Here is a 15,000-nt window from a genome sequence, read left to right as displayed (position 1 = left end):
TGAGTGTTCAGGTAAAGTTTGATGAATGTTCACTAGACATTTTTACTACCCGTAACCAAAACTCAGTGGCCATGATACTTGGTGGATAGAGTGATGATATTCAATATGTTTGTGTTTCAAGTTGAGTAACTATGGGGTTTCTTGAGGCCGAAAAGTGATTTCAGGAGGATATTGCTTTCATTCTTGTCATATCCAGCCTAGAGGGTGAGGCTTGTACTGTATCATGTTTTGTCAACCTCAGTGTAACCTTGGCAACAAAGTACTGTAGATGTCAGCTTGCTTGAACGAGAGCGGTCGCTTCCCTGGATAAAGTAACCAATATTTGACAGACACGTTGACTGACACGTCGACAGACAGTTGACAGTTGACTAACAATTATTACTGTTGTAAGTAAAATAATATAAATATATGAATGTAATGTCACTGTCTCGCCTTACCATGGAATGTGGTCTGTTACAGCTCCCGTCAGTCACTGTGACCCAGTGGGGTCAGAGGTCAGCACTGCGGATCCACCAACGGTATGCCACTACCAAACTTTCATTAATCCCTCACATAATCTGTCATCATTCAATGTTTTCATTAGCCTAGGTCGCTAATAAGAGCCGTAGTCATAAAACCCTGGCCAGTTGCAAAGGCTTGGGTGTGTACTCGTGTGTAGACTCACGTTCCTATATCTGATAACAACCCTATTGCTAAGACCGTATCCGGTGGTATCTACAAGGAAGTGTTTTTTTTGTTGTTGCCTGCTGGAAGTGAAAATTAAACTGTAATCAAAAGAGGAAAAGCGACTTCCTTCCATTTGAAGGAAAAGAACATTGCCTTCCATAAATGTTGCAGAAACGCAGGATATCCAGAAGCTTCTTTTACTCTTTGTGTCTTGAGGCTGGCCTTGTGTGTGAAATGCTATCTTGGAAAGAAAGTATCATGACCATTGTTAATAGTCATTTCAAAGGCCCGTTGTATAATACGATTTTAAAACACTGGCGGACGATTTAGATCTGTGTGTGAGGGTAATGTATTCATTTGAATATCAAAGCACACAGAACTACTACTTACTACTTATGAATCAGTGATCGTTCATCTGCTGTGTTGTTTTTGAAGCTTTGAGGCTTTCAGGAAACGCACCACAGTCAGATCTGTTCAGTTAGGCCCTTTAGGATGCCATGATAGGTGTCTGTCTGACTGCCTGTGTGGGTCCCGTCACAGGGCTCCTGTGGCTGCCTGCGTAATGTGGAAGGACCCCTGTGTGACAGATGTAAACCACTCTACTGGAACCTGGCGACCGAGAACCCCAGTGGCTGTATAGGTAGGTGACCTGACCTGAACATGACCCTAACATGACCATGATCCTCTCTTCAACCATACTGTTCTCCTCCACTCTGTTGGTTGTGCTTTTGAGAAGAAGCCACTATGTAGCAGTTGATACCGTGATACTCCGGTAAGACATCCTACTCTCAAATCACAGTTACATCCGTAACTTATCACTCCCGTTAAGACAGGGTAGATTAAAGGAGACCAATTATGCTCTTTTTCCACAAAGTTAATGTTACATTTTACGTTGTTGGCATTTGGCAGACGCCTTCATCCTAAGTGACTTACAACAAATACATTTGACTAAGTGAGCGAATCATCATCATCATTATCCAGTAATCTATGCTCAGGCCTGGGGCCATTGGCAGTCGTCGTGCTAGAAAAAAGATTTGTTTTTAATTATGACACTGGAGAAACTGTACAGGGGGGGTAGAGGGTAAGTGGGTGTCTCAGGAGGAACAGCTAAGGTGTAGCCTGAAGAGATGGGGATCCAGTCTACGGCGGAAGATAGGGAGTGATTCTGCAGTTCTGACAACAGTGGGAAGCTCGTTAGGGAAGCCAGTAGAGTGATGAGACGTGACCGGGTCACATCAGTGTGACGTAAAGCCGAGGGGCAAGTCAGAATGGCTTGTTGAATCGCATGTTGTCTGAAATACGCAGACAACATGCGTGTTTTTTTTTACAAATTGCTTTATTTCACAGTTTCTGTGTTAGTAGGGTCATCAGAGACCCAGATGTATATATACACAAGCACTGAAAAAGTGTGTTTTTCATAATACGGGACCTTTAAAGAAGGACAATTTGATAATAATTACTTACTTAATAATTACTTACTTAAACCCCAAAACCTCAAAACACCACCTGTATCTAGTATCTGAACAGGAGAGGGATACATATAGCAATATACTCATCCCACAAAAAATGTGAAATCTTTTGGCATTTTTGGCATTTCTTCAGCAGTACTAAATCACTGTCTAGACTAATGAGGCGCACAGGAAACAACCTGCATCCCAGGTCTCTGCCTCTCCATGCAGGTGAAGTCATACGCGGGTCTCTCGTAGGGCTATATTTGTTTAAAACATGTTGATACTGAGTTCTCAAAGGGTATGTGTGTAAGTGTGTGTGTGTGTTTGTGTGTGTGTGTGTGTGTGTGTGTGTGTGTGTGTGTGTGTGCGTGTGCGTGTGCGTGTGTGCAAATTACAAGGCAATTTATTCATATTTATGCATGGTGTCGTCGAAATGTTGCGGTTTCATGAGGAAATTGCAATTTGATTCAAATATAGTCAGCAGCTCTGTGACACCTCCAAACCAGACAGTCTAAGTGGAATCTTGATAGCTACAGTCTGGATCCAATCCTACGATTCTGGGGTACAGATGTGGTGTCGTGCGTGAATACGACGAATACTCCTTGCTCAAAATGTGCTCGAACCTTCCCGCCCCCCAAAAAAACTAAAAACACATCCTCATAATTCTGTCAGTAGAGAAGGTACCCGGCCACCTCTCCCAAACCAGCCAATGAGAGCAGGGAACAGACAGAGCTTTTGTCCAGAGACCTGTCTACAGTTACAGAGCCTCTCCAGGCAAGAATGTTATCACCGTCCTGGTGCCAGGAGCAGGGAGGAGAGAGCTTTTAGAATATTACAGGAATGCCTTGTGGTTTGGTGTGGCAGGATACGGAGAGAAGGGGGGTTTTCCTGGTTGAAAGCGCTGGTCTGTGTCTTTAAGGTGGAACACAGTATTGCAGGTGGAGCTGGGGGGGGCGGGGGGGGCGGGGCTGGGGGGCTTACATGGGGCAGCTGCTGCTTTTCACCTGTGAAAGTGAAGAATGCTGTAATCAAGAGGCTATTCATTATGCCCTATAGGTGTATTCACTCTGCCTCTCTTTTGCTCTCACTCTCTCTCTCTCTCACCTGCTCTCTCTCTCTCTATTGCTCTCTCACTCTCTCTCTCTCTCACTCTCTGTCTCTCTCTCGCTCTTTCTCTCTCTCTTTCTCTCACTTTATTCCTCCTCCCCTCTCGTAAAGTCAGTCATAAAGTGAATGGTTCCCGTTGAGCGTACACACTAACTCACTCTGTACACTTCCTGTCTAAACCCCTCCTCCAGAGTGTCGTTGTGATGTCAAGGGGACCCTGAGTGGCGTTGGGGAGTGTCAACAGGTGAGGTTACCTCCGTCCGTGCCGTACAGCTTCCTGATACTGTACTGTATGTCCACCATAAAAAATGACCAATGATTAAACCACAACCCAACCATGAGTAGATACTGTTTAACCGCGCGCATTTGTCTTGGAGACCTTTTTAGTGTTACACAATTCAATTCATTTTTTTATTTTTTTTATTTTTTTTACATTGAAACAAAGCCAGACTTCTCACCAGGAATTAATCCTCTTACTATTAATCCTCTCACCGTTGTTTGTTTGTTATTCTAGAAGAGTGGCAAGTGTCATTGCAAAACGAACGTCTGCAGCCACACCTGTGACATCTGCAAGGAGGGCTACTACCTGCTGCAGAAGAGGAACTACTTTGGCTGTGAAGGTGGGTCGTCTAACCCAGCGTTTCTCAACCTTTTTTCAGTCACGGCACCGTTCAAAAGTCCATAAAATCTCAAGGCACCCCAGTCTGAAATATAGCTATTCGAAAACGCATCACACTGCATCACTCAGACGGCCCCATATAGCCCTCGCGTTTATCCTATTTAAATGAACATTCAACCCACTAACTGCCAAGGAATTCCGGAACACTCACCACCTAGAGTGCCAACTGTTTTATGTGGTATTTACCTAGCAACAAGATTTGTTACTAAATGAAGCATCATCATTTATGCATTTGTTGGTGTATAAAGCCACCCTTGGTACTAAAATGAGTTACAGTAAGAAGTCCAACAGTCCAACTTACACACATGCACACACACACACACACACACACACACACACACACACACACGCACACACACACACACACACACACACACACACACACACACACACACACACACACACACACACACACACACATACATACATACACATCCCAGGTGTGCGTAAGCATTTCTATTGATTCAGCCACTTGACCAAACATTCCCTAGACTGACTCCTCATCAACACATATTTATCAGTTTGTCGATCATGTGGAGCTGCTACTGTTCAATACTGTCTTTGTTCAAGGTGTGCCATAACATCCTTCTCAGAGTGCTTAACTTGTCTCAACCAAACATAATCATATGATACATTTTATCAATTATTAACAAGCGAGGTAGCTGCCCCAGGACATGACCTTATAATCAATTTTGCTCATGCTTGAGTCTAAAATACCGTAATTGCTTCCTGCCTGCACTCTGATAGGCTGCCAGTGTGATGTGGGCGGAGCCATTGGGATGGGCTGCGATGAGAGGTCAGGACAGTGCAAGTGCCGGAAGAACGTCATGGGCCGCAGCTGCACTGAGTAAGGACTCACTGACGCCCAAATACACAAAGACACATCAGTGCTTTTTTATTAATTGGTCCGAATGTTGTCACTGTTGTTACTGTTGCATGGAAACACTGATTAGAGGCACTGAGACTGCATACTAGGATATTGTTGTGATATTGTTAATTTATCAACCAATCAGTCACATTTTTACTTGTCAAAGTGCTTTGTACCAATATGTTTTGTCAATCAAGAACGCCATTATTGTTTGTTCAAGTGATCATTCTTCATACTCTCTCTCTCTCTCTCTCTCTCTTGCTCTCTCTCTCTCCCCCACCAACCCTCTCCTGACACAAGGCCTGCATCCAACCACTACTTTCCCAGCCTGCACCAGCTGAAGTATGAGGTGGAGGATGGCATCACGCCTAACGCCAGGCCCGTACGCTTTGGCTACGACCCCCAGGAGTTCCCAGAATTCAGCTGGAAAGGTTACGCTGTCATGTCCCCAGCGGAGGTTAGTCACATAACAGGAAATATCTTTATTGCCTGGAGATCAATTCACAATCAGTGTGAAATAGCGACCGTGATCTGGAAAAGAGCACATGGAGTTAATCTAATACAGTGGGGAAATAAGTACTTAACACATAAAAAACAAATTATTCAAGATATTTCCATTGTAGCTATTCACATGAAATTTAGACCAGACAACTTTTGATATGGTTTGAAATGTTAAAATGTTTTAGCCATGTAGTTTTATTGCGTTAATACCAATGTCTGGTCTAAATGTCATCAGCCTTGAGACTTTTGACCGTCATAACTTGTACAAATGTTCCATGTTTTTCTTCATGCAGTATGTTGGTGTATGACATTTGTGCCTCCCCTGACTGTTGACTTGAATGATTTTGTAGTTGCTTTTTTTTCCTGCTGTTCTCTAACCCTAACTTCTGATGTTGTATTTCTGGTGGATGTGTTTGAAGGCTATTGTAGGACTGTATGTTGGGTGTTTTCTTGTTGGGTGTTTTCATGGTGTTTTGTGTTGAATGTGCTTGGTGCCGGTGGATGGGTTTGGTGTCGATGGTGTTGGTGTTGGATGTGGTGGAGGGGCCCTTTGTATGGTTGCCATAGTGATTTGCTATTTTTGGATGTGACTGGTATAACATGACACGTGTTATATATTATTATTATATAACATGTGGCTGTGTAGATGAGAGTGACTACTGGTTCTGGTGCTGTGGCTCTCCTACTCCTCCTAACACTCTCTCTCTCTTAGCCAGAGGTGATCTTATCGCTTGCCGTGCCCTTCTACGGCTCCTTCCACATAGTAGTGCGCTATACCACCGCCCGCCAAAAGGGGGCGCGGGCAGCGCGGGTGAGAGGGAGGATCTTGGTGGTGGACGAACCTCGCTTTCACACTTGCTGTGACTGTAAGTGAAGAGGGGCTTTCTTCTTCTTCTTCTTCTTCTGCTTGCTAACTCTGCTAGCCTTCGCTAAGGTCGCTAGCTCTTGTTTCCACTCTTGTTGAGCTTTTTCTCTCTACTCCATCTCTCTACTAGCATGGCCTACTAGAATACATTAACCCCTCCTCAACCCCCCTCCCCCCCGCGCCCCACATCCTGCACCCCCCTCATCAGTGAGCTGTCCCCCCCCCCCACCCCTCCTCCCCTGTCTCTGCAGAGGGACGTCAGAGTAACAGTGCATGTGGACGAGGCGGTGCGCTCCTCGTTCCGCGTCGTCCTGCGCTACGTTAACCCCGGCAACGCCAGCGTGTTCGGTAGCATAGCGGCCGACCTTGCCCGGGCCGGCCCAGGTAAGGCTGCCCGCCCGCCTCCTGTCCCTTAACCCCCACCTCGGCTGGGACACCTCTGTCTCGTCTAACCAGCACAGAGAGGTGTTATGTGCAGTTTTCACTCCCATATGATTATCTTTTTGTCAATGTTTACCATTTAAATCGAATAGGCTGCAAAAGTGTTTGAGTTAAATATATACATTTTTAAATGGTCTTGTTATCATTGCGCCACTTACACCCTTGTGTTTGGCAAAGCATCATTCTCACAAAATCATTGTTGCTTTTGATATATATATATATATATATATATATATATAGTTTAATATCACTCCGTTTATCGCATAATGTGCCTCTCTCTCTCACCCCGTCATGTTCATCCAACCTCCTAACGACAACAATACACGTGTGTACCAGTGTGTAGCCTACGCTGTGAGCTGTGAACCCTGTGTTTGTGTTGTGTTGTCCTCCTGTCTCCTGCAGGGTCAGGTCAGAGTAAAGACGTGGTGTTCCCTCCTAGCCCCTCCCCCGCCTTCCTCACCGTCCCCGGCGACGGCTTCGCCGAGCCCTTCCTGATGACCCCTGGGAAATGGATCATACGCATACGGGTGGAGGGGGTGCTGCTGGTGAGGCCGTGGGAATCATCTGTTTATGCGTTTTACATTTCAGTTTTTGGCATTAAAAATGCAGACGCCTTTATCGAAAGTGACTTACAACAAACACATTTGTCTAAGTAAGTGAGTTATCTGTCCATCAGTCATCGCAAGAAAAAGTAATCTCTAGTCAGGCCAAGGGGTCATTGGCAGTCATAGTGCTAGAAGAAGGACACATTTAACAAAAGAAATACAATTGGAAACTGTAGAGGGGATGGATAGGATTCAGGAGGGACAGTTAAGGTGGAGCTCAAGAGACCGGTCTATGATATTTCCGATGGAAGAGAGGGAATAGGAGGAGAAATCGGAAGAGAATGGGGAAGGTGAGTATCGTAGATATGAGGAGGTAAAGAAGAGAAGGAGAGGCGCTGAGCAAAGGGTAGAGGAGAGAAAATAAATACGCAAGCTGATGAGAATGGTGAAAGAGAAGGCCCTAGAATAGAACAGGGAAATTGTATTGTCCATACCAACGTGGGCACTTGACACTTGCCATTATAGACGACACAAGACACGCACAATATTAGGACTACAGCACCACAGTGAAAGTGAGAAAGAAGATGGTGGTTTAGAATACTCTCTCACTCATCCAGAACGTCACTCTCACTCCTCTGTCCTTCCCTCTCTCCTCTCTCCTCTTCCCTCTCTCCTCTCTCCTCTTCCCTCTCTCCTCTCTCCTCTTCCCTCTCTCCCAGGACTACCTGGTGCTACTGCCCAGCGATTACTACGAGGCTCCCCTCCTCCACACCAAGATCACCCAGCCCTGCACGTACACCTCCGCCGCCGACAGAGACACAAAGTAATCCCTCGGTTCTCCCAATCATTCTCTGTTTACGTTAGCTATGACTGGTATTATAGCCCTGGACTGTGCTACAGTTATGCTATGTGCTTGTTAGCGGTGGACCATAACCGAAGTTATGCGCTTGTCTGTCTCTGTCCGTCTGTCCGTCCCTCCCAGCTGTCTGCTGTATAAGCACGTGCCGATGGACGGGTTCAGCTCCACGCTGGGCACCCAGGGCCAGCTCACCATCCGCAACAGGCGGAGTAGACGCAGGGGGAGGAGACAGGCTGGCGTGCACCGGCCCACCGCCGACCACCCCGAGATGGCCTCTCTCAGCGGGAGACAGGTGGGTCCCGGCCCAGGGGGGGTCACAGACGCAGGCATTGAGACACACACACACACACACACACACACACACACACATACAAACGTGCACACAAACATGCACGCACGCACACACACACACACACACACACACACACTTAGATCTCATCCCCAGTGAATGCTGATATTAGTGTATGTGTGTGTTTTATGTGTGTGTTTTATGTGTGTGTGTGTGTGTGTGTGTGTGTGTCCTGTAGGCCCAGCTCCTTCTCAGACTGCGTGTGTCTCAGCCCGGCCTCTACGTTCTGGTCCTGGAGTACGCCAGCGAGGTGGAGACGGTCCAGAACGTCAACCTGATCATCACCGGAGAGGTTCCCGCCAGAGCCAACATCTACAGCTGTCAATACAGGTAGGCTGTCTCCACAGAATACATGTGACAAGGTTCCCACGGGTCCTTGAAATCCTTGAAAGTTTGTGAATTTGAGAAAAACAAATCAAGGTCTTAAAAGTTTTCGAAAATAGACATGGGTCATTGAAAGTGCTTGAACATTCACATTCATGCCTCTCTTTTTAATTGTTGTCTGTGAGCGGATAGTTCCTATTATATAAATTCTCATCTAGATCTGTCTCAAACTATGCCGTGTTGGGTCCTTGAATTTGAGGGAATTGAGTCTTGAAAGGCCTTGAAAGGTGCTTGAAAGTCCTTGAAAGGTGCTTGAATTTGATGTTTCAGAAGGTGTGGGAACCCTGATGTGAGAGTGTGCTAATGCTAATTTCAATACTGCTTCAGTTCTGTACTCATTGTTTTTGTTATCGTCCAGAAGCAGTTTTGGCCTCTTATTACCTGCTGTGATGTGATGTTTTGTGGTAATTCACCTGTTGCTGGTGTTGTTGTGAGCTTTGCTGTGTGTTCGAGTGATTTCATTATACTTCTGGCGACAGCTTCCTGTGTCGGAGTGTGGCGGTCGACGGCATCAACCGCGTGGCCATGTTCCAGCTCACCCACACGTCCGACCTCCTCCTCCAGACCTCCACAGCCTCTCTCCTGCTGGTGGGACACAGAGCTTGTTCCTTCATTGCTGTTTTTGACAGTTAGAGGACGTTTTACCTCACTAACGCAACAGACTTTACTGTATTTTACTACAGTATTTTTGTCTGATGAAAGTGAGTTTAGGGGAGAAAGAAATACTTCAACGTAGATCTCTTACTTTCCAGTATAAAGTGTATGCGGTGCCTGCAGAGGAGTTCTCCATGGAGTATGTGGACCCCAAGGTGCTCTGTGTCTCTGTCCACGGACGCTTCACTGAGGACAGGTAGGGCGCCATGATAATACACTTTGATAATGCCATGTATGATACTACTACTACTACTACTACTACTACTACTACTACTACTACTACTACTACTACTACTACTACTGCTACTGCTACTGCTACTACTACTACTACTACTACTACTACTACTACTACTACTACTACTACTACTACTACTACTACTACTACTACTACTACTACTACTATTACTATTACTATTACTACTACTACTACTAATAATAATAATAATAATAATAATAATAGTCATCATCATCATCATCATCATAAACTGTATTTGTATAGCACCTTTCATGCATAAAATGCATCTCAAAGTGCTTTACATTTGAAGCATTAAAACAAGAACAAATAAATATGGCAAAAACAAATAAATGCAACAGCATAGATGAAAAATAAATTAAAACAAAATAATACAAATAAATGTAACAAAATAACTAAAATAAAAACGTATTTAGGGGATAAAGTACAAGCTAATAATGGATTAGTTAAAAGCCTTCCTTCCACACCAGGGACTCCTTCAAACAGTTAGTCAACTCTGTATGTATTTTCGCTGTCAGTAGCCCTTTCTCTAATGATGTTGTTGTGGAGACACACACACACACATCTGGTTACCAGGTGTGATTCCATGCATTCTTCAGACTGGGCAGGGTCGCTTACCTGAGCCTCCCTCTCTCTCTCTGTCTCTCTCTCTCTCTCTCTCTCTCTCTCTCTCTCTCTCTCTCTCTCTCTCTCTCTCTCTCCCTCTGCCTCTCCCTCTCCCTCTCCCTCTCCCTCTCCCTCTGCCTCCCTCTCTCTCTCTCTCTCTCTCTGTCTCTGTCTCTGTCTCTGTCTCTGTCTCTGTCTCTGTCTCTGTCTCTGTCTCTGTCTCTCTCCTTCCACTCCCTTCTTTCACCCATCCTGTACTCCTCCCAGTGACCACACTATGATTTACAGCCATGTTTGTGTTACCTATCAGTCCATCCACACTCCTGTTATTGTACAGCTGTGCTTCACAGGGATTTGGACACATTTCCCTCACCGAGTACAACCTCTCTGCCTACCGCCATTCCTCATTCTGGAAGGCCATTAGCGCCTTTGTATCTCAGAGAAAATAAACACAAGTAAAAAAAATCAAAACAAACTCGACTACCGTCGAGTCGCTTGAAATTACTCGACCTGAAATCACTTTTATTCTAGTTTTTTTTTCTTTTTTTTTCTGTCATGGTGTTTTGCCGTTCTGACAAAAACACATAACGGAGGAACAGCACGAAATAGGCCGCCAACATTAGGCCTGAGAAAATAAATAGTTTGACACAGTTTGTTGATGATAAGTGGGTTGATAAGGACTTACAGTAAAACTGAAAAGGGGAGTGAGTGTTTGACTAATAGGGAGTTTTTTGGGGTAGATTTAAAAACAAAAAATGCGTCTGGGTCTAGTGCTGGAGTTAAAGAGGAAGAAAGAGAAAGAAAGAGAGAGAGAGAGAAAAGGAGAAAAAGAGGGGGAATGAGTGTAGCGGGTGAAAGATTAATCCACAGAGGGCAGAGGGATTGCCAAAGGGATCAGAGGGTTGGCTCCGAAAGCTTTCACAAGACGTGTGTGTGTGTGTGTGTGTGTGTGTGTGTGTGTGTGTGTGTGTGTGTGTGTGGTGTGTCTGTGTGTGTGTGTGTGTGTGTGTGTGTGTGTGTGTGTGTGTGGTGTGTGGTGTGTGGTGTGTGTGTAAGGATTACTATACGTTGATGAGAGAGAATGTGATAGCTAGAGGATGTCGAGATTTTAAATAGGATTATTCCAGATTATCGTCGTTTCACACAGGTCACAGTCTATAGCTTCTCACTGACCCGTGTTGCTAATGAGTCACATTGTCCCTCAGTAGTACTTGGCAAAACACATCAAACAACCTCAAAAACACTTTAACCACTCTGAACCTCACTTCTGCCCCCCCCCCCCTCCCTTTTCATCTCTACCAGTCACTTCTGTGTGGCGAGCCGCTACGACAAGCCCGCTTCGGCGCTGGTCCTGGACGCCGCGCGGGACGGGCGCCTGGCCCCCCCCCCCCGGGCCACCCCGGCGCCGCCGAGGGAGGGCGAGGACTGGAGGCGCAGGAGACAGTCTGGGGCCTTCCCTCTCCCGGCTCCACAGAGGGAAGGGGTGCTGCTAAAATCCCCCCAGGTATAACGACAGGAACAGTATCTGTACCCCCTCTGTGTGTGAGTCACTAACACATTGACTGGGACTAGGAAATACAGTATGTATCAGCTGTGCTGGTGAAACCATCATGTGGGAACGTCACTCTCTTAAAACTTGAGAGAAAAAGCCCAATGTCGCCCAATGGAGTGGCAAGCCATTTAATAATTAATTTTAATAATTTTGCCATTTAGCAGACGCTTTTATCCAAAGCGACTTACAATTACCAATTACAGGGACATTCCCCCTGGAGTAACTGAGGGCTAAGTGCCTTACCCAAGGGCACACTAGTAGTGGTGTGGCTTCAGGCGGGATTTGAACTCACAACCTTCCGATCACAAGTCCAACTCACTAGCACGCTTCTTGTTTTGTTGTTGTTGTTGTTGTTGTAACCAATCGAGGAAAGAAGAAGACCAACGTTCGAAACCCATCGATGACACGTTGTTGTTGATTAATTAATGAGACTCAAGATAGGAACTTGCTTTAAATCTAGGTATAGTATTTATTGAAGAAAATGATCTTACAGCTCGAGCGGACAGTCAACTTCTCAATGGGAAGTTAAAGAGACTGACCCAAAACTCTCACATAGTACAACTGATATAGTGTTAACATAGTCATAACATTGATAACGAGTGTGAGAACAGGGAGTAAGTTCCCGTGGGACCGACAGCGAGCCCCAAACGAACTGTTTATGAACACAAGGCCCAAACAGCTCTGTGTTCACAAACCGGACAGTCAGACTCACAACAATCCCACAGGAACTCCTCATGGAAACATACTGTCACATTCTGTATGAAAATGAATACCACAGGAATACATATAGTGTTAAAACATTCATAAAATGAAAAAAATCCATTACAACGTGCATTCTAAATCCTGAGAGGCTTGAGACAGAACAGAAGCCCCCTCCATGACACCAACACCGCTGACACATCTTACCTCATTGCTACTATACTGGTGTTTGATTACCAGAGTACATTTGTCAACTAGGTAAGCTATCTGAGTTACGACTGGTGTTTTATTCTTCCGTTCCAGACGGAGATCAGTTTCGGTGCCAGAGTGCCTGTGGCAGGACGGTACGTGGTCGTGGTCCAGTACTCCCAGCCGGAACACTCCGTCTTCCCTGTGGAGGTACAGGTGGAGGCAGGGCGCACCTGGAGTGGTGAGTTGGACATGTACATTTTTACATTTGACATTTTTGGCATTTAGCAGACGCCTTATTCCAAAGCGACTTTACAATCGATACATTTGGCTAAGCAAGCGAATCATCAATTCACCAGTCAGTCGTAGCAGGAAGAATAATCTAGCTCAGGCCAGGGGCCATTGGCAGTCGTCGTGATAGAAGAAGAAAGAAATAATTTTATTTGTATTTATTTTTTTAGACACAGGAGAAACAGTACAAGACGGGGAAGTAGGAATCTTGGGAGACACAGTATAGGTGGAAGCAGGTGTCTCAGGAGACACAGTGCTGGGGGGTAGTAGATGACTCAGGAGGAGCAGCTAAGGTGCAACCTGAAGAGATGGGTCTTGTAAAGTGTAAGGTGGCTAGAATAGAGACTGGTCATCATATAAGGTCAAACCTATTTACCTGTGTAGTCTAAGAGACCTATGGTTGAGGAATTTACCGTAAAACCTCTAATAAGTGCAGCCTCTAATAATAGCCAGGCTGCTAATGACGTTGAAGCAAATAAGCGCCTGTCCCTATTCTCTGTTGATATTAGCAGACGATTAAAGCAACGCATTTGATTTTGAGCGACTTCAACAGCAACATCACCGGTATTTATTCAACAGTCTGACAGGGCGTTTACGGCAATCTTGTATGGGTAGGATTAACAAATGACCATATCTATCATAGAGTAGATAGAATCTGCCTTGGACTGATTTAACGTAGGCTAATGATGTTGATATAATGTCGGTGGATATTTATTCTCTGTATGATATATTCAGCTCTGTCATATCGAAGGTTTGAGCAGCAGTTTGAGCAGCAGTCTGGCAACAGCAGCGGTGGCAGCAGAATGACCTCCCAGGTCTCCAATAATAGCCTGTCTCCAATACGCACGCTGTCGATACAGCAAATAACCCCCCGGGCTACTAACATAAGCTTTATGGTGTATTATTATTATTTATTATCACACTTTAGTGTGTGTGTGTGTGTGTGTGTGTGTGTCTCGTGTGTGTGTCTGTGTCTGTGTGTGTCTGTGTGTGTGTCTCGTGTGTGTGTCTCGTGTGTGTGTGTGTGTGTGTGTGTCTGTCTGTGTGTCTGTGTGTGTGTGTGTGTGTCTGTCTGTGTGTCTGTCTGTGTGTGTGTGTGTGTGTGTGTGTGTGTCTTTCTGTGTCTGTGTGTGTGTCTGTGTCTGTGTGTGTCTGTGTGTGTCTGTCTGTGTGTCTGTGTGTCTGCGTGTCTGTGTCTGTGTGTGTGTGTGTGTGTGTGTGTCTGTGTGTCGTCTGTGTCTGTGTCTGTGTCTGTGTGTGTGTCTGTGTGTGTGTGTGTGTGTCAGTCTGTGTCTGTGTGTGTGTGTCTGTGTCTGTGTCTGTGTGCATGCGTGCGCATGTGTGTGTGAGGACTCTGTGGTGCTCTCCTGAGTGGAGGCAGCAGCTGGGGTTGGGGGGGTCGGGGGGGTGCTTCCCTGTCTTAGAGCAGATTAACCCTCCTGGCTCGCGCCCGCACATGACAAGGGGTTGACGGGAGGAAGGATTACCGTGTGGCACGCTGATGATGTCTTCTCCCTTCTCTCTACTCCTCTCGCGTCCCCTCCTCCACTCCCATTCCCCCTCTTTTTCTCCCCTTTCCCCTCTCTCACTCCTCTCTTCTCCCTCCCCTCTGCCCCCCCCCCCCCCCCTCCCCCAGGTTCTGTAAATGCGTCCTTCTGCCCTGGGGTCTCCGGCTGCAGGGAAGTGGTCATCGCTGAGAATCGCATCGCCCTTGACCTTCCCCAGCAAGCTCTGTCCATCTCTCTGAAGATTCCACCTGGGCAGACTATGACTCTGGTCCGTGAAACACCAGTCAAATCAAATGTCACTGTCTATAAGTGTCAATCGTTTATAGTGTGTCAGTCAGTCAGTCGTCGATAAGAAGAGGATCTACATTGGTTAGATTAATGAATAACAATGAGAATGAAGTTATTATAGAATGATAGATAAACAGTGAAATAGTCTACCCACCCTCGTTCATAAGCTGTGTGCAGACCAGAGATGAAGTACCTTGTTTCAGGCGCACAGAGCCGAGGTCTCTGGTATGCAGGACTAAAGCCTT

At 45.8% G+C, this 15,000-nt stretch overlaps 1 protein-coding gene across 1 annotated transcript in view; it reads left to right on the top strand.

Moving 5' to 3' along the window:
• LOC308172166 (laminin subunit alpha-3-like) overlaps nt 1-15,000 on the top strand; it is a gene marked incomplete at its 5' end in the record, with an annotated part of 92,123 nt that overhangs the window by 39,262 nt on the left and 37,861 nt on the right. The window contains 17 exons of the mRNA XM_080547077.1: nt 1-11; nt 460-518; nt 1,207-1,306; nt 3,416-3,468; nt 3,739-3,844; nt 4,651-4,750; nt 5,072-5,228; nt 5,985-6,138; nt 6,981-7,123; nt 7,843-7,946; nt 8,106-8,274; nt 8,510-8,661; nt 9,195-9,303; nt 9,468-9,565; nt 11,531-11,732; nt 12,783-12,909; nt 14,596-14,735. The exon at nt 1-11 is cut by the window's left edge and continues 127 nt beyond it. Of these exons, the coding sequence (XP_080403203.1) occupies nt 1-11; nt 460-518; nt 1,207-1,306; nt 3,416-3,468; nt 3,739-3,844; nt 4,651-4,750; nt 5,072-5,228; nt 5,985-6,138; nt 6,981-7,123; nt 7,843-7,946; nt 8,106-8,274; nt 8,510-8,661; nt 9,195-9,303; nt 9,468-9,565; nt 11,531-11,732; nt 12,783-12,909; nt 14,596-14,735 (1,984 nt within the window). The remainder of the gene's footprint in view (nt 12-459; nt 519-1,206; nt 1,307-3,415; nt 3,469-3,738; nt 3,845-4,650; nt 4,751-5,071; nt 5,229-5,984; nt 6,139-6,980; nt 7,124-7,842; nt 7,947-8,105; nt 8,275-8,509; nt 8,662-9,194; nt 9,304-9,467; nt 9,566-11,530; nt 11,733-12,782; nt 12,910-14,595; nt 14,736-15,000) is intronic.

This window comes from Nansenia antarctica, assembly GCF_963989245.1.
Source record: "Nansenia antarctica genome assembly, chromosome: 16".
In the NCBI taxonomy this organism is placed as follows: Eukaryota; Metazoa; Chordata; class Actinopteri; order Argentiniformes; family Microstomatidae; genus Nansenia; species Nansenia antarctica.
This window is presented reverse-complemented; position numbering and strand designations above follow the sequence as displayed.